The sequence below is a fragment of the Molothrus ater genome, chromosome Z (assembly GCF_012460135.2).
Source record: "Molothrus ater isolate BHLD 08-10-18 breed brown headed cowbird chromosome Z, BPBGC_Mater_1.1, whole genome shotgun sequence".
In the NCBI taxonomy this organism is placed as follows: domain Eukaryota; kingdom Metazoa; phylum Chordata; class Aves; order Passeriformes; family Icteridae; genus Molothrus; species Molothrus ater.
Window position 1 is genome coordinate 14,570,400 of NC_050511.2, and position 22,717 is coordinate 14,593,116.

The 22,717-nt window shown below is 36.0% G+C and overlaps 1 protein-coding gene across 3 annotated transcripts in view; it reads right to left on the reverse strand.

The window, feature by feature from the left end:
• Positions 1–1,052: 1,052 nt before the first annotated feature.
• Positions 1,053–22,717, reverse strand: part of FGF10 (fibroblast growth factor 10) — a 60,481-nt gene continuing 38,816 nt past the window's right edge. For all 3 annotated transcript variants that reach the window (XM_036403906.1, XM_036403907.2, XM_036403905.2), the window contains exons 3-4: positions 7,920–8,023; positions 1,053–4,199 (exon numbers count right to left, since the gene is read on the reverse strand). In XM_036403906.1, the coding sequence (XP_036259799.1) occupies positions 4,002–4,199; positions 7,920–8,023 (302 nt within the window). In that variant the 3' untranslated portion in view covers positions 1,053–4,001. The remainder of the gene's footprint in view (positions 4,200–7,919; positions 8,024–22,717) is intronic.

The following is a 22,717-nucleotide window of genomic DNA, read 5'->3' on the forward strand; positions in this document are numbered from 1 at the left end:
AGTGCTGAGGACTAGTCTGCTGTTATATCCAGTCCTGCGTGTCACAGGCAGGTTTCAGCAATGGCTGTGTTTGCAACGTTCCACCTGCAGGTTTTAATTGGATTTTCTTCACAAATGAATTTTCATTTTTAGTTGGTATAGGTAGGACATGTTGTTAGAAACCTCATGCTGCATTGCATTTCATCTGCAGTGAGGAAAAACTGTGACAGGCCTCTGACAAAAGTCCAAGGAAAATCTTAAATGTTACGGAGTGGAGGGGAAGAAAAAAAAAATTGCTGCAGGTGACTTAAACTCAGACGCTGTCACTTTCTGACTGTCAATGGAATTGGCTTCACATTCTACACCTGTACATGTAATCACATTCAGGTTTGACTTTGTTGACTGTTTTGACTTTGTTGTGAAGAATGGTTAAGGCACTACACCAGTTAGGGGAGTAAAGGGCCAACCAGAACTTCTGTATAAATGAGTTCCTCAATCTTGAGGCCTAGGCATTCATCTTCTACTTGATGGTGGCTTTCAGTGTGAACATATGCTGAACCTTGCTGCAGGATTTTGTATTAAAGCACTTTAACAGTTCTGACACTGTACCTTCCTACTGTATCTCCAAATTACCATATAAATGTAATAATTATGGCTATCAGCAAGACTCTTCTCTCGCACTATATCGTTCACTTAATAACATTTAAGAAGCAATCAGTTAAATAAATAAATGGATGAAATCTTATCTGTTTCTGTCAGGCAAAGGATACGGTACTCATTTAACATGATAAACTGAGCCATATCTCTTCTTCCAAAGCTGGAATCTTATAGCTTAAGTTATATTTAGTACATGTTCTTCTTCCTAAACCCCTTCTTTCTTTCATCAATCAGGCTTCCTCTAAATTCATTGTTTTTTTCCACAGTATAAAACTAGGTGGATTCAAATAGGGGAAGAATCTGGAACATTTGGTTGTGGAGATAGAGGCCTCACACATACAAAATATTAAAAATACTTAGAAATATTAAAATTATTTTTGTTTGGGGGGTATGCAGCATGAAATCAGAGCCCGTAATACAACAGATCTTTTTCGTCTTTATTTTTATTGTGCAGTACAATTTTAGGTTAATAAAACAAACAAAGACAATACTTTTATTCTCTAATCCCCACATTTCATTATTTTTATTTAAATATAACATCCTATACATTGTTGCTCAGTGATTTTGGTATCCCTTTTATTTTCTAAACCCCTTCCCCTGTTTTCCTTTTACTCAGGAGACTGTTATGCTCAGGGTGACAGAAAACAGAGCTTATGGTTGAGGACCTGGGATACTCTAATATCTGCAGTTTGCTCCCACTATAGTGGGTGTTACAGTATACCAAACACACAGGAATCATTGATTCCATCAAGGGTTTTTTATTTTGGTTAATTTTCAGAAACCACTCTTCATGTCACAAATGGCTCCTGGCTCACTTTGGGAAAGTGATATTTCCTGATCTTGTCATTTGAGCAGCATGGTGTTTTGAGTACTATGATAATATTTATGCATAATCCTCCCCTGACCAACTCATCTAGGTAAGTCTGTAAGAAGAGAATTTCTTTTGTACCCTAAATGTTTAAGTCGTCATTCAATACTGCATTCATCCAACTCATATTGAAGGTTCAGTATGGGTGGTCCATTATGTCTTGTCAGTTTTAATTACTGATTACAAATTTAAACAGAGACTCGCTTTTATCATGGTAGTTAAATTTTGCTGTGAGTTGCAATTACATTTGAAATCTAAAATTCTTATATTTTTCCCTAGAAAAATGTCATTTGTGAAGAAGAAAACTGGAGATAAAGTACCATGAAATGCAACATCAGCTATCAACTAAAAATATGTTGTCTCTCAATGAATTCCTAGTTTTAAAACAGCTGATTTTATTTAAGGACAGGAAATATAATCTGACCATTTTGTATTTTATGGGAAAGCTTTTTTTTTTCTTTTTTTTTTTTTAAAACAGCTAATATTTAAATAACAGATTAAGATTGAAGTGCTGGTTAAACATTGACTTAAATAAGTTATAGAAGATTCCAACAACACCAGCCTTTATAGAGGTTAAACATTCTCAAAAAGACACATTAAGCAAGGCTCTCCTTTGTACCAAAATACAGTCTCCAAACAATAAAAATAAAACCAACTTTTTCACAACGAGAAATATTGAAGATAAACTGCAGCATCAATATAATCTTATAGTTATCAGTAAAGTATTTAAAACAAAATAATATTATACTACTTTTGTTTCTTACTAAAGACACTGCAAAGGCTTATTTATTTATTTAGTGGAATACAATGTGAAGACAGTGGTACAAATTGTTTGATGTACTTTTTTCTATTTATCTGCTCTAACAAAATGAATCTCAATATGGTTACACTGGTGAGCTATCCAGAGCTCTCTAAAATTACTGAGTAAAGCAAAATATAAAACAAACCTTATGTACCTTTAATTGAACAGACTTCATATTATGCTTAACTTTATTATACTGCAGTTGCTCAAGTTAAGCCATGGGATGAGTAACACTTCATAAAAATGTGCTGGATATTATGTATTCTGAGCCTTCAGTTACTGTGATGGTTGTGAAAGGCATGCTAAAGCTGGAAACCAGCACAGCTTTTCAGTTGGCTCTCATATATAATATACACATGAGTAATAATCTTTGAAAAATGCATGAGCATGATTTGGATCGCACGAGGGTGATTTTGCAGCCCTTAGCTAGATATCACTCCCACTATATGCCTGTGGTTCTTCAAGTTGGTACCAAAGGCAAATGGGTTGAATGAGAGTATCAATTGAGTAAGGTGTGCAGGACTGTGTTGTCTTCTTGCTTGCCTTTCAGTGGTCAAATGTTACGCTTAGGAATTACACACTACTGTTTTATTTCAATGCTCGCAGTCTCAGTGATTTTAACAGGGCTGACCACATCAGGGTTCCAGCCCAATGTGTGCTGCAGAATATCACACTGATAGCAGTGTGTTAGATCCTAGCTTCAAACTGAAATCGAAATCAGGTGAATGTACACACAGATGCATTGACCCCCAAGTACAGATGTGGCTCCTTCTCTCAATTTCAAAATAGCAGAAAGACCCATTGAACAAAGTATTTCTTGAAGGTTTTTCTTGAGTGCTGATAAGTACAAAAATTTCTCCAATATAAAGACACTCAATACCATAAATCCAAGCACTGCTTGTTTGGTCTTATGCTTAAGTGCAAGACAGTTTATGAAAAAATGGAGTATACACTCTAAATTCTGCCTTTAAAGCCTTGTCTAATTCTCTGAGTACTTCTGCAGTTCTGACATTTTAATCTATCAACCTCTCTGTGAAGTACTAAGAAAAAGGGAAAATAAGAAAGAAGCAAATGAGGAAACATTTCAAATAAAAAAAGATATTTAACATCCTATTAAATAAATAACTTAGAGAGAAATAAAGAGAAATGAATTTAGGACATACAAGCAAACCATACTATTCATTTTGTTAGAACAGTTATACACTACTTTGCTTATCCTATCCATTCGTCCACAAGGCTTCTCCAGAAATGTCATTATTTGTGCATATGACCCAAGTGCTTCCAGTAAATGCTTGTGTGTCTAACTGTTCATTGAATCATTAGGCTTGAATGAGCATTTAAGGACTTTGATAAGAGTTAGTATTCCATAAATAGCATTCCCCATGAAGATCACGCAACAGATTGTCTTATGTCCATCAAGATCTGTTGCAGTGATTAAAAAAAAAAAGTTCACACTGGCAATAAATTCCATCCCCTTTGATCCAGCTTCATTTAGATTATAGGATTTGACAACAAACTAAATAAAGGTATTTCATGTGCCAGCAATAAGTACAAAACCTTCAAAGGCTTCCCCTGCTCTCATTTCAAACATGCAGATGTCTGTGCTACTTCTCCGCATCTACCTTTTAAGAGAATTACCAAATATTCTTAACATAACAGCCTTTGGTTCAACTGCATCAAAAAAAGTTTGTTCATCTACGACATGACTACCATAGGAAGAAAGTGAGCTGAAGTGTTTTTCCTTCTTGTTTTCTGTCCTCTCTTTGTGGTTCCCCTCCCATTCAGGGCCACAAACATTTGCCTTCCATTGTGCTTCCAATTTAAGGACGCATATGTGTTATATCCATTTTCTTCTATTCTTTCCTTCAATTTGCAATCGCTATTAAACTCCTTCTGTTAAAAGAAGAAAAAACCCACAGATTCAGAACAAACATAATATTTCAGCATACTGAAAGAAAATACTTTTTAAAAATGTTTCAAAATATTGTAGTCTTTTGTATGTGACACTCTTTTAGGATTCCACAGTGTATTCAAATAAAAGTTTCACAGCATATAAAGCATCATCAGTTAGACTGCAAAAAGTGAAATTAAAAAAAAGATATAATTAATAATTCAATGCATAGATATAGCAGTTAAATGATTTAATTAATTAGGAACTCAAAATCAGCTTCTATGTGTTGGAATATGGCAAGAATATTAAACCAAGTTCTCATTCATAAACTCAAAAGCATAAAGAAGCAATCTTGGAATCATAAATCACATTTCATTTCTAACAAATATAACTCTTAAATATCTTGAATGAGATTATTGATACCATACATTAAACAAATATTGATGGAATAAGACTATTTCTTATTTAAAGTAAGAATCTTTGGACCACTCTGGTAATGAAAAAAGGCTTTTTTTGGATGGGTGTGAATCACTGTTATGCTGCTATCACAATTGATGTGAGGCCTATTTACTTGGCTGACCTGAAAAGAAGCTTAGCCTAAAAAGGAATTGTATGACCCCGTATCTTATTGACTAAACAAGGTTGGAAGTAATTTTATGTATGGGACCAGGGATTAAGATTTTCTATTTTTAAAGGCGAATCAGTTGTCAGGCTGTTAAAACGAATCAAAAATACAAGCCTGTGGAAGAATGTAGGGGAGTCTACTTATTTTTTATACTGTTAAATGTAATTTTACGTAAATGTGCTCTTCTATATAGACGTCAAGAATAGTTCTTTTCATAAACAAGTAATTCCTATATATAAAGCCATCCAATTTTAACAAACTACTTATATTGCATTTAGAAGGCTTTTAAAAGTGGGGTGTTTGAAACATAATTAAATTAAAATGAAAAATCAGCATTTTGTTGTTCCTGCATTTCAGAAAATAAGATGTCCTTGCACAGCTTAGGGAGAAGCAGGTCAGAATCTCAGAGTATGATATACTAACTACATGCACTATTTTAATGTGATCATGAGCAAGACAAGAAATAAGTCTGAATAATAAATCAAGTTTCATGTCAATGAAATCAAGTTAAATATTTTTCCCATACCTATTAATTTAAATTAGAATTTTTACACTAGTTAATGATAAGGGCTTTGATCCAGTGAGAATTTTGTGTGAACAGTTTGTTTCCCTTGGTTGCTTCTACAACCATTGAAGACTTGCTTGATGGAATTGCATACATTCAAATTAAATTTGGCTCCCAAAATGTTCTTTAATTTCAGGATTAGTAGTTATTTGAACAATGATCAGTGAGGAAGACACTATCAAGGCAAGACTCTTTACAAGACCACTATTGGCACTGCCTTCACCACAAAGCCACCATATAGATAATTTACCAGTTATTTTCTGTAATATGTCACCTCTGGCATCAAGGTATTAAAAAGGGAGGTGCTCATCAATCACAGTTCTAAACCACAGTAACTTCTCCTATCTGCCAATTTGTTAAAGAAACTTAAAGAAGCTAAACTTGTTAAAGAAATCTAAGAGTGAGTCTTTTCCCCCTCTTTTTAACCAAAATCGGTCAAATGGAAAAGTATTTGATTAACAGAGAAAGAGCTTTGCTTGTTTTCCTAGAATGCAGAATTGTACTAAAATTCAACTTGTACTTCTATTCTTAGATAACAGAAAATATGATGTTTTGATGTGCTTCTGAAGTCTTACTGGCAGGGGTCTGAGTGCTACACAGGACTGCTTTACTCATTTAAAACAAATTTCAGCATAAGTCTGCACCAATGTCTATTGTGCATGTGCTCAAGGGTGTTTTTAGAATTTTTATTGGTTCTGGTTTTGGTATTCGTATCCATCTGCAAGCTGCCACACTGCAGTAATATGAGGTTAACTGCAAGTCCTGGGATTACTGGAAAAATAGTAACAGAAGCATTCTTGAAATTGCTAAAGTATTATGGAATAGGATTTGATAAATCATTATGTTGTGATTTTATGATGTGAATATTGAAAAATTATCTCAGCTGGAATTAAAAAAAAAGGCTTCCCACATTCGTATCTTCCTGTCAACACTATTTCTAATACACTATGAATTACTGAATCTTATGGCAGCAATTTCCATCTATGGTACATGAAAGCTGCTTCAATGTCTTTTGTACATATATAGTGTTGGGACAGACTCTAAACAGACTCTCACCACACCAGGCAAGGCTGACAGCTGGGGTTAGAGAGTCTCTCTTGGGCTTTGGGATGGACCATCACAAATGACTGAAGTGCACAACTGAGACGCATGAACTGAAGGTGGTGATTTATGCTAAAACCTTCACCTACATCAGAAGCATACCCATAATCAATGACTGTACTGATAACTCAGTACACAGTTTTCCCTCTCAATAAGCACTGATCATCCTGCATTTCTGACCAGTATAAATCTAGAAATTAAATCTACATTTACAGGAATACAAGAAAAATGTCTTGTTCTTGTCTCTCCTTAATGTGATTCTTTGGAACTGTCACAGAATTTAGAAAACCAGAAGTATGTTATTGAACCAGGAATGACTAGCCACAGTGCAGGTGAGGGAGGACAGTGTATATAGTTTGTATGAACTAAACACACTCTCTTCTTAAGAAAGAGGTCCAAATGACTAGAGGTCCCTCGAGTCTCACTTGAGATTACCATTACTTCATTGTTTTCAGCAGAAATAGGTGGCCTAGCTACATTGCTCAACCATAAACTCAGTCCCTATATGTGACATCCTTTCTATAAAGCATATGGATAATCTGAACATTAAGCAACCTGCAGAATGGCTCATAACCTTTCCAGGAACTGGAACAACATTGCAAAACTGCAAACCAAACCAGATGTAACACCAGAACAATCTGGTGTTTGTGTATTCATGGGGATGTGTGAGGATATATTTTAGTTTAATTGTTAGATTTATAGATCATATCACTTTATATAAAAAATTGGATAGTTTCTGAGTTTCCTTGAGTTGGTTTGTTTTTGTTTGGTTGATTACTTTTGGGGTTTGGTATTTGAATATTTTTTCCCCTGAAAGTTTCTGTAATCCCAAACTTACACAAATACAAATTAAGTATATATGGACAACTTTCAAGTGTAACCTGAATTCTGCTCAGATAAATCTGAGCTGCTGATATTTCAGTTCATGTCTCGCTGTACTGTCCATAATCTTACTCATTAGTCAATATAGTCAATTTAAAGCCTGCTACTCTAGGAATCTTCTTCAAAGTTTTAATTTAATGATTTGGTTTGTTCACCCCATCAGCTCAATGATTTCAGGCACCTTTATTCCTCTCTCCCCTACCCTCAAATTTCTGCTAAGTGTGATTGCACTGTAGAAAAAAACAGGGAAACAAGCCTTAAAGATTACATTTTGTGAAACCCTTTATACTGAACACTCTTTAATAAGCAGCATGACTGAGGCAGTAAGCAAGATAAATACCAGCAGTTATGTTGGTATGACATGAGCTTAGCAAACAACAGGAAGCTTGTGGAGAGGAGTGATCCTCGTTTATCAGAGGATGAAATTTTGATAAACAGCTCATTTCAGCTCTAATTAGTAGCAATACACGGACAAGCAGTGTTTCAATAGGCAAGACAGGGAACTGTGCTGACTCCTGAAATCCATTTGGAATGTGAAAAGGTACTTACAGAGCCGTAGACTTTTCCTTTTTTGTTCATGGCTAAATAGTAGTTGCTCTTAATAGACTTAACTGCCACAACTCCAATTTCTACAGATGTTATCTCCAATATGCCTAAAAAATATAAATTGAGCTATTTAATCACTTTGTTACAGGATTATCTTTCTGTAGAAAAGACAATAAACCTGAAAAATACAAAACTTGTAATATTTAGGACCAACTGACCAAAAAATTCAGCAGAAGTATTTTTTAAGTCACTGCAAGAATATACACAAACGTTTTTTGAATTAAAATGTTTCCTAACTCCGCATTTTATCCATAGATACTGAAACAACTTCATTCTTCCTAGCAAAGATGAAAATTATAGTAAATTATCTGATAAATCTTCAGATTTTTATATATATATAATTTATCAGAAGAGACATTGAAACCACAGCATCAAATTAAATATATAGCATATGTCAATAGAATATTGGATTTTCCCCAATCTTTAAAACCCTTGGTAAACAATTTTTTCCTTGTAGAACATTTAGATAAACTAAATCTCTTGGTTGCACTGAGCTGATAAATTCACTTTTGGCAAGTGTGTTAACAGTATGGGAAATAATAAAACCAACAGTAATGGCCACACAATCTTTGTCTTCCAGATATCAGAAACATTTTGCTCTGTTTGTAAAAAAATATTATTCTTCCCCCACACCCCGGCTTTAAAGCAATTTCTTTCTGGGACATTGGATGGTTCAAGGGACCTGTAATGGGAGATACACCTTTTCATCTCTGTTTTCTGCCAAGGAACATACTGATTTGGGAGTAGGAGACTGCATGCCTGGCTCCAAAATTTCTCCTTTTCTCCTGACATCTATATAGCAATAGTTAGATCAATATCCTGGCTAACTCAGTGTGGCACACTTAGGGTGTACCAGTAGAGAAATTACAGGAGGGCCAAAACTGTCCTCCTTGATTAGGTTGTGGTAGCTTACATTTACCAGGGCCATTGATAGAGGCAGGTCAGCGAGTCCATGTTTGCAGGGCTCTAATCTGTATTATTCTTAAAATGTTGTTCATTTTCACAGCAAAGAAAAGTCAAAGTTGCTTTCTTGATCTTCTGAGAGAGCACTGTTACAGAGGACTGAGCAGCTCTCCCACAGGACATCTGCTAAAGTAATTGTGCTCAAAATCAGAGTAAAATGGACTAACTTGTGGATAGCAAACTAATAGAGGGCAAGAATCTGATGCAAACACTGCTACAACACCATGAGTGATGCCTTTTTTTTTGTGTATTTTCCATGCCAAAACTGATGAGAAGAATTTAGTCAATTCTTTCTACAGAATTGTATTCTGAACTGTATCTGGGTCCATTTCTATCACCAGTAACAAGACAAAAAACCAAACCAAACCAAAACACAAACAAAGAAGCAAGAAAAATACTGGCATAACATGTGCCATTATAAATTTTTATGTTGAAAGGGATTAAACTGATTTGGATTTTGCCATACTATCCTTGTAACAATAACATCATATTAGGCTATTTCATTAACTATTTCACCAAGAACTGAAGGAAAACAGTGCCTAAATAAGAAACTTGTACAGAATTAATCCATTTTAAGTGTCTTGCACTTGAATGACGGACATAACTGCTTTCCAGTAAAATACTTAAATAAAAATAACACAAGTATAATTAATGAAAATATAGTCTGCTTTTCCTGGTAATGTTTGTTTGCAATTTCATACTCCATTATATTCCTGGTGGAGCAACTGTAAGGAGGTCCATGAGGAGAAATGTTACTACATTTATTATATCCAAAATAACTAGCTTGCTTTTCGCTGGTTAAGCTATTTAGTTGTAGCCAAACATAGAAGAATTGTTCCAAATTATTGTCAGGTTGATAATATCATCACTAGTGATCCTGGATTTATTCTCAATGAGTGTGTTCTGTGTACCTGAAAGCTTAAAAAGGTATAATTTTTGTTGACAATTTTGCATTTTCTATCCTCTACAGTATTTCATTTGGGAGAAGTAGATATTTAATGGATGTTTTCTTTCAGATCGATTTAATCTTGATCTGTTAAACCTTGGACAATAGGGACTTAATTTGATACTTTGATACTTTGCTACTCTCTGTAGTCCCCCAAGAGTTACCTGCTAGTTACAAGCACTGTTACAAGCTAGATTTTGTCTAGATTGCAAATTATTCACTGTACTTACAGATCTTCCCAAGAGAAGATTCTCTAATTTGATAGAAATCTTTTGAAGGCAGTAGGAATCTTTTATTGGTTTCAGTGATGTAGACAAATCTGCTGTAGACAAATCACCTACTCATCTGACATGAATCTGCAAGAAAGCCTAAGAACTTTCTAGAACTTTGAAATAATTTAATTTGAATAAAAAGAAGTAAAATGCATTTGATGTAAGGGTGAAAATATGCATTTGATTATTCTTGAAGTGTTATTAAATTCAGCAGGAAAATATTTTAAAAGGAAATTGAGATATACAGTATGAAGCTTAAAACTACAGTGTTTTCCCCTTTCCTCATCCCGTTTTTTAATTTTTTTTTAATTTTCTTATTCTATTCCCAACAATGTTACCTTTCATTGGAACTCTTTTTTCTCTTCTCTAAAACTGAAACAAAAAAGGCATTTCAATATGCTTCCTTGCATGCTTCTTGTATCTGATATTATACCATTGCTTGGGCTTAGGTATTTCCATACCTTAAGACTTAGAAGAAGATCTCTAAGGTAAATAATTTCCATGATATAATGTGACTTATAATTATTCTTGATAATAAGCAGTACAAAAAAATTAATGTTATTGGGGTAAAAGTCTTAGGAGTTACTTATTCTGATTTCATGCTTCTTAGGAACTTGGAAATGAAAATGAATTAATTAAAAATAAAATGTTCTGGCCTCTATTATTGCTTTGAACCAGATAGCACACTGTTATTTCACAGCCATAACTTTGTAAAACCCAACAATTACGACTAATCCCCATTGACCACATTCACTGTAAAAGCATAGCTTTCAATGCCCAAATCATTTCCAATTATAATTAGAAAGATTTCAAATATCAAGATGAGATGTGCCCTGTAGCTGTGCATGCACTCTCTTTACAGGTCCCAAAGGCTTTAAACATATTCCCAATAGAACCCAAATGTATTTACCTTAAATAAACTGTATTTTTATACTTTATAAAAGTGATCATTATACATATTACTAGGCAACAGAAACCTGTTTGTCTTCTTGCTTTGCACAGAGGGTCTGTAAAAACTACAAAAAATGTAGTTTTTACAGACCCTCTGTGCAAAGCAAGAGGGTCACAAAAAAAGTGAAAATTGCACTTCCTTGGTTATATATTAATTTAAAATGTCCTATATTTTATAAAATGCTGATAATATGAAGCAAAAAAAACCCCAAAGCATCCTAGAAATGGAATGAAATTATGTCAATCAATTCTTAGGAAAGGCATTTGACAGAATATCAGATCTGTTTTCACGGCAGAAGCACAGTGAGTGTAGACGAGGTCTGCCATGAGAAATGCTTGATTCTGGGACTAAATCCAACTTCTTTGCAGCATGAGACAGTGGTCATTTTCCTTTAGTTGTATCATTTGTGTAAGGAGTTCTTATAAACACATTTAGAACATCTCCATCACTAGTTGCAGTCCTATCTATGCAGAAGAACGGAACCACCACGCATCTTCCAACACCTTTCAAAGACTATACTGTATATGCAACAATCCACAATCTCTCCTCCTGCCTTTGAGTCTTCTTCTGTCTGCAAAAATATTGTAGATGAAGAGTGAGGTCAGCTGGATAGAACGGGATGATGACTGAGAGCTTGTGAAACCTTTTGTTTTCCCAAATGGTGACAAGAAGCTGTTGGGCCCATGAAGGATCCTGCAGCTCTTGGTAGGTAGCTGGAGAAGACAGGGCTTGGTGTGACTGCAGGTGACACTAAACTGACTCTTCAGAACTTTGGCTTTTGTGCCCCAACTAGGAGTTTCTCTGAAAGGGTGCCTTTGTCTGCCACTGGCTTAAGTCAAAACAAGTTGGTGTTCAGGCATAATGTTGAACCACATGGTAGTTCAAAAAACTGTTCTTAGTAGGTGGCTTGCAAAAAAGGGGTTTGAAACAAACAGATTTGTTGTATGGAGTCATGGAAGAGTCAAGTCTAAGGTATTTGAGGATACTGCCTCTGTTTCCACTCTGTTTCACCAAGTACACCTGCAAGCTGAAAATATCCCCAAATGACAAATTATACTAATATTCCTATATTTACCTGTATTTTGTGATAACAGAAAAAGGAATATGATGGGTTAATAAATAAAAAAAAAAACATAGGAAACTGAAGATGGCAAGCAAGTCTTGCCTTTGAAAACTTTTTCAATTAACAAAAGTAGTTCCACTGAAAGGCAGCCTTACAGACTTTGTGCTTGAATTTGTAAGGGAGCTTAAGATACAAATCACACAACCCACAGTGCCACAGCTATAGGCAGAAACCTCAAATAATAACCAACCTGAATAATAACCAAACCTAAGCTTTCACTTAAAAATTTAATTTTATTTGAAGTTAAACCAGTTCTGTTTTTAAGACCTGATTCTGGATTTTATTAATATTTGACTTTTTTGAGACTGCTATCATTCCTACTCTAAATCAGAAATTAATGTACTGAAAGACCACAAAGCAATCTGCTCATATGTCATATTTAGATCAACTATAACCAACATACTAATGTTCCATGAACTTTTCTATCCAATGCCCACAACTAATACTTTTGGATAAGCCTGAGATATGTATCTAAACTTATGGAAGATTATGGTAACAAAACCTCTGAGCCTTCCTACATCACCATAGTATCAGCATAAGATGTGACATGTTCACAGTGCATAAAAATCACATTAAAGACTAATTATTAGAGCCCGTTCTCAGATCCACACAGTCTGTACCAACTTCCTTTTCATCTTTTACTGCTTTTATGGCTTTAATTTCAGAGCAGAGCACGCATGACACAATCAATGGTTCTCTGTAGACCAAGCAAATCGAAGGGTGGCACCTGGGATAAGAGAACCTCTTAGTGATCAATAATGAGAGCTGATGGTTAGCAAAGGAGGAGTTTAGGTTTAGCTACAAAATTGGAAGGAATCAGTTTAGCTAGTATACATCCTGGCATGTAACAGAAACAATTAATTCAGGATCACAGTTAGCTTACATTTTTCCCTCAGGTCAGTGAAGACAGCCAACTTCAAAGGACAGTTCTAAACACCACCACTCCCTCTATTAAGTTTCCAAAGCTAGATGGGTTAAAATGAAGCAAAGGAAATGCTGGAAGTGACTTTCAGGACACATCTGTCTTGTCAGTTATGATGAATTCAGATGTTCCCTCAAGGACACCATGTCTGTCACTTTCATCACTAACACACAAGCATGTAATCAATTTAGCTAAAGTGCTAGGGAATATAAACATGTTGACTTCCTTCAGATGGATTTAATTCACGCTCTTGAGATGGAATGGCTACACATAGAGCCAACAGCACCTGGTTCTCTTAACCAGAGCTCAGATTTCTTGGGCTCTGTGTTTTGAGCTAACATGAGAAGACATATAAACAGCTGCATGAATGTTGACAGAAAATGTTGATTTCTGAGCATCTCAGCCTGCTTGACCCCAACACTCCAAGATTTGGTAACTTTTAGATTAGACACAGACAGTGTAGGAATACATTATCTGATCTGGTTTTGGGACAGAGAAGCTATAAGTGACAACTCATACTAACCAAGGAAGAGCAGTGATTCATATGCCAAGAGAGAAAATGGAAAACAAAACACCACAACAGTATAGTACATATGATTAGATGCAGGGTTGCAGTTATCTGATTAGATCTCTTGACAAAGATGCCTTTAGGAGTTTCAGCCCTCCCTGGCTTCTTTTTCCTGCCTCTGTGCTGAAGTTCACCAACCCTTCAAATGTAACAGTTTGTGAAGCAGCACTATAAACAAAATCATTGGAATGATCTGGCTTGGGAAAAAACTTCCCAATAGAAAACAAATCAGCCTTAAACCCTAAGGACTAAACAATCCAAGTTTTTGCAGTCAGTTTTAGTAGTATATATTTTCTGGACCTTCTAGTGCTCTCTTTTTGGTCTCTTTCCAGATGACTAATTTTTTTGAACTGAGGTGCCCAAGACTGGACCAATGTTCTAACTAAGGCCTGATGGGTACTGACTTGAGCAGAATGACTACTTCATGTGTTTATAAGGAAACTTGGATCCTAATCCAAATCCTAATCGAAACTTGGCAGTCCATGTATGTTTCCATTTTGTAGACAGGACCAGGCACTCAGGATTTCTGCCAAATCTTAAATTTCCATGTCTCCACAGAAACACGCAGGAGAATGGAAAGCTTATAAGTGACTAGTACAGATCAGTACATTTTCTGAGGGCAGTATGGATCTGCCTGGGTGAAATCCCAAGTTATCTTTGACATTGATGATTACTTTATTCACCTCCTGCATTTTACTACTTTATAAGATTCAAAGTGAATAACTTTAACTGGAAGAAACTGGATAGAGGTAAGGCTATTCCATTTAATGTCCCTTCCAACAGACTAGGGAGGGATAACAGACAGCCACGCTGCAGAAGAAACAATGTCCACAAACAGTCCAAATGCCTGGTATCTGACAGAAGTATCTGTACATCACCTGCAATCCATCCTTTCCCTCCTGGGGAAGGGAGGATCTCCTAGCTGGGTGGAATATATTGGCAAGAGAACTAATGGGCTGAAATCAGCTAGCAGATACAATACCTGTATTTGCAAATGGGGTGCAAATGACAATTAAATGGAGCCAAACAGTACTTAGACACTGACAAATATGACCAGATGGAAGCGAGCCAGGGTGCTAAAGCAGTCAGAGTATGTACAAACAGATGAAAAAACTCTTATGAGGCATTGTATAGGCGTTATGGAAAAGGAAACCCAGCGTGCTGCAGATGTCCTCTGCAATTTTTCTACCAACAATCTTTGTCCAAATGACAAGTTTGTTGTCTGCTGCTAAGACTGTCTGACACATACTGTGGCTGTTGCTCTAGCTAAGGCTGCTAGAACAACAGCTAAATGAGACAATAGTTCTCTTTCATCAGTTTTGTTTCATTTTGGACCTCGTTTGTCTTTATGCTGGATCTTGACTCCTCTCTGTGCAAGCAAACAGGACTGGAAAAATATGGTCTGTTATTTCCCCATCTCAAAAACTTACCTTATTGTGGAAGGTAGGAGACAGAAGCATAACTACCTGCATAGCAATCACAAAGCTTAGCAGTGTGCACTGCACTGCCTGTGGCAGGTAGGATCTTCTCCTGAAGATGGAGAAGATCCTCTATGGGCATAATAACTTAGTAATGAGGGGAAATAGAAAAAAAATCGCAAAATTCTACAGGCTCCTCTTTAAAATACCATGACTAAGAGCAGTTGCTAGCAGTATTCTGCTACTGCTATGTTTCTCTGGGAAAAAAAATGATGTTTTACTGTTTTCCCTGCAAATCAGAAAGCTGCCAAACACACTAATCCACAACATCAATTAGCTGTTGGTTCTAATGGTTTATGTCTGTCTTTGCCTCACACGGGAAAAAGGAATCCATGGTATTTTAAAATATGGGATCCACGAGTCTATAATGAAAGATTACCCCTGGACAGCTATAATGATCATTATTTTTCACATAATTATATTTGGTGGTAGTTATTCATCAACACTTTCAGCAGTTTTCTTCTGCAATGCCACAAATATTCGTAATGTTACTTGACCATAATAATCACTTTTGCAAGAAAAATTTATAAGGACTCTGGGAACAGAATGAATATCTGAGAAATGTACACTAGGGCAGCTGTATGGTATGGGTAATCAGTATTTAGAAAATCAATGCAAACAGTATTTCACTGTATCTAAAAATTCCTTAAAATTCACATCTGTTTTTTTGTCCCTCCTGGCTTTTTTTTTCCTCCAGAATTTTTTTTCTTAGCTAGTCTGGATAGGATAAAATAAAAGGCAGGCCTCTGACCTTAATACTTATATTTATATAGTTTGGGACAATGTTGTATATTATTTGATGGGTGATTTTGAGTAACTTATAACCTAGTTGGTACTTTGCAAGCAAACCACTCTCTAAACTTTTTCAAACAAAGTATTTATTGAAAGACGCAATTGTTATAAAAGTCTTTGTTCAACAGTCTTGGAGTAAAGAAAGATAAATTAATTGCATGTTGTTACTATACAGGAAGATATTAAGGCCAGCAGTTTAGCAGCTGAAAAAAACATGATGACCTCTGATCACCAGTTTACTGTTTTATCCATTAATTTTTCTTTTTTTTCTCTGACATAAATAATTTTGTGTACTTAATGCATCCTAAATGACAACCACTCAAAAAGACACCATTCAATAACTGTATTATTCTTGTTACAATGCTAGGTGACCCACTTCTCAATATTTAATGCTAGATTTTTTTTCTTTGTCTTACCTATTATGTACATTTCCTTCTTCATCAAAGTCATTCAGTAAAAGCATGTAACAAGGTCTGTACTCTAGCACACACATGTAAACTATGGCCTGCTGCAGTGCAACCTGATACATGTCTTTCACAGTGTTTTCATCTTTAATACTTGACTGTCTCTAACCTGGTTAGACCTGGTATCTTCAGACTGCTAGTACAAACAGTTCTTTCTAAACTTTGATGAGCACTGATAAGTGCTGTCTTCTTAAGCATTCATTCAACACCTCATAAAAAGCAGGATTACAAAATCGTCAATCTTGCACAGAAACTTAAAAGGCTGATCTGGAGAGCACAATCACTTCACACCCTTCTGCTTTTATTATCTTCAAGTCTCCTTCTATATTGTTTCCATCTTCCCTGCTGACATCTTCAGATAACAGCTAACAAGCATGTTTTGCACACAGGATTATGTGATCTAACTGCACGTGCTTGCAACTCACATCTTGTCCTTTTATAAAAACTATGGCTCCCTAGCCTGGATTGCTGAAATTTTTGGGGGCTTCTTCTTCTCAAACTGTGTGTGCACAAATGCTCACTAAACTATGTTTAGGACACTTAGAAGGCAATCCACAAGGTTTGCTACATTATTTCCGGTTTTTCTGCTCAACATTCTGTAATTTAGCAGCACAAAGTACACTCAACCAACCAACCACAATTAACCACTCAGCTGACAGTGAGTGTGATTTGTGCTGTCATACCAGCAGAAGCTGTGTCAGGAAATGTGTAGAGAGCAGGCAAAGAATGTCCCATCCTCTCTGCTTATTTCTGTGTCAGGTTCAGAGATACATTTGCTTACACCACTGCCTAACACTGCAAAGAGAACCCGTCCCTAGGGAATTTGAAGAAAACTGTCCAACAATCATATTCACACCTTATCAAGCTGGTCTGGTGTGTCCCTGAGAGGGCTTGGTTCAATCTTCCTCCGAATATTATCACTAGAGACTTCACCTGTGTGTCAGACACACCTGCGGATTTTCTGTTCTGAGTGTCTGACATATTGCGAAGGCTATGTGGCAGCCTACCAGTTTGGTCTCTGTGTAGTCTGATGGCAAGGTCATGTAGGCACTGCTCTGCAAGGTCTGGCATCAAACTGTTAAAAGCCAAAGGAATAGGACTGGCTTGGTCTTGCTTATGTGGTCCCTGCATTGAATTATATTGAAAATCTTATGGAAGTTGATCCCAGTGGAAAATAGTTCATGCCAAATAAAGCTAGGTGTGAACTAACATGTGCAGTGTAAAACAGGAGTGCTGGATCCAACAGCCACCTTGGGAAATAAGTTATTTGACAGTGTAGACCTGCAGACAGCTTTGGAGATGAGCAGCTGAAGAACAGAGCTGCCATGTAATGGGATTTTGCATGTGAATGCAGAAACACCTGAGAATGTCAGATCAATGGTGAGCATGCTCCTTGTACAACACAGACATTAAATGTAAAACCATCTACAACTGCTTGTGCTTGACTAACTCAATAACTGTATTCCAGGTTCCATCCATTTTTCTATTTTTCTATGCGTTGTGTAGCTGGTGTATAGAAGACAATAAAAAACAAGTTATGGGTTAAAAATAGGGGGGAAAAGTAATTTTTCTTGGGAAAGTAAACAACAAAGTCCTGGTATTTTCTGTCCTCAGTGTATTCATTAATGATTTACAGTAATGCCATGAAAAACCCTGCTGATTATACTAAATTATTCAGGGTACTAAATCTGAAGGAATTGGGAATAATAATTGCAAAAGACTCTCAGAACCCAACCTGATAAGGCAGTAAAATTCCAGAAAAAATTCAGTGTAGGTGAATGTTGTAAAAAGTGATGCTCACAGGAAAAATAACATTAGGTTTATAAACATTGAATGTGTTACAGAATGGCTTATGCCCCAGCTGCTAGCTCTTAGTCTTATAATAGGTACTAAAAAATTTTGAAATTTACTGAAGAAGAGTAGGATGTTTAGGAAATGAAAAATACAGCCTCAAAATTTAAATCCATCCATGACTTCATTTTAAACACAAATGCTACAGTTGTCTTTTGTTTCATAAAAGATAGAACAGAACTGGAAAAGCTACAGGAAAGAGCAACATTCATGATCAGAAATAATGGTTAACTAATATTTGAGGAATACCTAAACCACTGGGCTTTGCAGGGTGGAACAGAAATTACTTCAGTAGCAAAAATCTGTAAAAATGTAGGTAACTGAGAAAATGAAAAAAGGAGTATGTACTATGCACTGAATCTTAAATGAAGTTACTGGCCAGAAAACAACACTTTAATGTTTAAAACTAAAGAAGTGATTTTTTTTGCACTTGTCAGATTACAGCAGTCATTGTTAGGATATCAGTTTACCTGAATTGAAAAGAAATCAGAGCAATTAATCCCAAAATTATGTTCTAAGACTAGTAAATCAATACCATCATTAGTCTCTGAGTTGCATACTGATGCACGCTAGGGAAGTACAGCAGGCAGTTAGCACTGTCTGCTTGTTCTTCTCCTCTTGGGGCTTCTCCTGCTGCTACTGTCAGAGACAGGAAACCAGACTGACCTTTAGTCTGAAGCAGTGGAGTCACCCTTTAATTCTTACATATACATTCCCCCATACAGAGAAATGAAAGAAAGCAGAGAAGCAGCCAGCAAAGACCAGTCAAGAGCAAATTTCATTAAATCTAATCTGATTTTATAACAGTGTAACAGGTCACGCCATGAAAAGGGCTATGTAGTTAAGCTTTTGACACAACCACATTACATTATCATAAATACCCTAGATTAATATAAATTTATTTTAAGTAGGATGAAAAACAGGCTACAAACCTGTATTTAGGCAATTATTCCCAGGATTAACTGCAAAAATAGAATGAAATGTTGAGGAAACACAAATGCAGGAAGAAGAACAAGATAACGATTTTGCAGAAGTTTCTGTGTGGTTACTGGTGTACAATGTGGCCTTGAGGGAGGAACATGAAAAGTGAATAGCTTCCTGACACATCTAAACATGTTGAAAATACAAAAGAAAATCTTTCTACATAATGCAGCATTTGGAAAGATTCATCTAAGCTCTTTGCTTGTTTCAAGGCAGCCTAAGGAGGGCAACCAGCATAGTGATAGGCATAGAAAAACAAGACTTGTAATTAATTGTAAGTTAAAGTTTACCTTAGGAAGAGGAGAGTTGGAAAGAAAAAGTGTAACAGTAACTTTCAAGTACTTCAAAATTTCTGGGAAGAGGAGGAATATTCCATGAAAAGGACAACAGAAATAATGGGCTCAGCTACACAGAAGAGTAAGAGAGGATGTTAAGAATAATAAGATTTTAATAAGGGTGATAAAAACTCTCTTTATTCATTAAAGATACTTTGGAGTGTGTGCAGACTTTAAGAGCAGGTGATAAAAGTGTCCAGCTGAGTTAATGATAGATATGCTGTGGGACAAGGGGATGTACCACATGATCTCTCCAGAATGCTTCCAAGCCCATAAAACTCTGTTTTCACACACAGGAAGCCAATCAATTATTTCTGAATATGCTGGGCTGGGCTTATGACATTAAAGAGCAGTATTTTTTACAGTATTTGCACTTTAAGGTACTCACAGTGTGCATGGTGTGCTGATGATATTTCACTACAAAGGAACCAGTTGTAACCACTGTATGATATTTCTGGTTAGTTCACTGGAATTCCAGGAGTGCAAAGAAACTCTAAAACATCTAGGCAGCAGCAGAAGATGGTTCAGATATAGTGGTAGTCCTAGGCAATAGCAGGAGTGTGATCATTCACATTACAGTCACAAAAAATTCAAGACCATAGATTTTCACATTGCATTGTCTTTATAGGTTACCTATACTTTGGATACTTGCCTCTAAATTGTGAGATTTATGTCCCTCATCCCCATGTTCTTGATTTGCTTATTTTGTGCTTATGATGTGATCAAATCCAACATTAACTGTATTTCCTTTTTTGCTTTAGTAGACAAATAAAGCAAATTGCAGACTCAAACACTGCAGTCAGTGCTGTTTATACAAGAGGCATTGATTTTTGTAAATAAGTAATAATGGATAACTGTACTAGTCCTGTTAGACTGAAATGTGAAGGGACTTCTACTTAAAAACAAAATAAAAAATGTGTTTGAATACTAGTAAATCCTAGTGAACCTGTGATGCAGTACATGAAAACTAGACTCCCCATTATAGTTCCTACAAGAATTATTAATTTGTGGGTCTCCTTTCACAAATCAGGTTCACAGACAGCAAGTATCCTACAAGGCAAAGCATGAAGATACCACCTATGAAAATTTGATTCTTAATGGCCATTTTTTTCTACCCACCTCTACAGAATTACTTTTTTTTTTTTCTATTCTTTACTTTCCAATACCTCTTTTTATTCTCAAGCCCACACTGTAATCCCCTCCCCTTTCCTTGTAGACACTAAAAAAAGAACTCGATAGAAAAAGAATAACTTGAAACATGTAACTAAGGATCACAGTGGCTTCCTTTAATCTCTCAGTCTCTTTATTTACTTTACATATTTTGCTGTTTTAAAAATTTTTTGCCAAGACCATGCTTGGGAGCTCCTTGCTGGTTTTAAACTAGCACAATTAACAAAAATTACAATACTGCTGAATCTTTTGTCATGCATGTGCTCAATCATAATTCACTTCCATGCAATTACAGAGCAGTTGAACTGCCTGACTCCACTCATTCCCACCAGTTACATCCTCAGCTGCCTATGAAAACACAAAAGCCTTCAGAGAGAGCAAAAGATAAAAATCTGGAAGGAAAGATAGAAGAAACTTTTGTATCAGGGTAAAAGTTGTATTCCAAATATTTTCTTATAACAATAGAATAGCATAATTTGAAACTATTTGTGGTGATTTTTAATTTCCAGGTCTCATATATTTCACTTATATACTAAGCAACAGCAAAGACACTGTAAAATCTTTAACAGGACAGAGATGATGAAATCCTTTCCAGCTCTCTGGTGTCAAAATGGAACAGTTCTGGCTCAAAGGGATCTAGCACATTGCTTTAAGTATCTCAAAGCTTCCAATGCCATTGCTAAAATATCAGCTGACAAAATCCAGTGCCCACTGACCTCAGAAATCCCTTCTAATTGATCTGACGACTTTATATATCAATCTCTGATGTCAAAAGCAACGATTCCAGTGCTAATGGGGCACATTAAAGGGAGAAGTGTGGCCACATTCCCAAAGAAAGGCAAGCTACACACAATCAAGAAGATGGTGAATTTCCAAAGGGTGGTGTAAGTTTGTGCCAGATTTACCCTTCTCCTCAAATTCCATTTCAGCAGGACATGTCAGACAAATGGGTAAGTGACCAGGCAGTCACTAATCTCAGCTATTTCACCATTGTTTGCTCAAAAATATTTTAAGTCCACTGCTCAGAAACTGATTTTAATGAGAAGTATGCTGTGTTTTAGAGAGACTTCAGAGAAGCTTTCTCTCTTCTTAAAGGTGTAACACAAATAAGCAGCAATCAGTACTATCACAAGTTATACTGCAATATAATTTGCAGTTGATACTTCAGCAATTCCTGATTTCTGCGCTACTTCTAATGAAACATACATAGCTTGGAAAACTATACAGAATACATTCTTGCAAATCTGTAGCCTGTGGTAGATTAACATCTACCATTTTTCTTAGTGCAGAACTAAAAATTTGTAACTTCTCGCATTTCTTGCCTAGTTTCTAATTGGAGCTACATCTTCATTTACATGAAAACTCTGAGTTATTCATTAACAAACGTGAATGAACATAAGTGAAAGTTATTAGGAGAAGCCTACTAATACTTAAACTTCACTTCTTCGAGAAACCTGGCATATGTCTCAGTAACAAGGGGCTAAGGCAAATCACTGATGGATTTGTTATGGGACCACTCTAAAATGTCTTCCCACTCTACTCTCATAAAAAGATTTTTATCATGTACATTAAAAACAGGCCATTACCTCTGTAAGTGTTAACAGACATGCCCCTGAATGCCATTCCATTTAATTTTACATATTAGCATACAGATTACCACACCTGGAAAGCGTGTGACCCTCATTGCAGGATCATTAGCAATCAGAGCCAGTAAGATCAGTTTGGGAAGCCAGCAAACAGTTGATTCTGAGGACTGATTGATTTGCTGCAGTGACCTTGCACAATAATAGCAAAACTTGAAAGAGGACTCTGCTATCTGAGATCTATTGTCAGTGTTTTATCTAGTAACACTACAATAATTAAAAAACCAAATTTTCCTTATTATCTCAAATGATTTGAATATCAGTGTCTGAGTCCCAGCTTA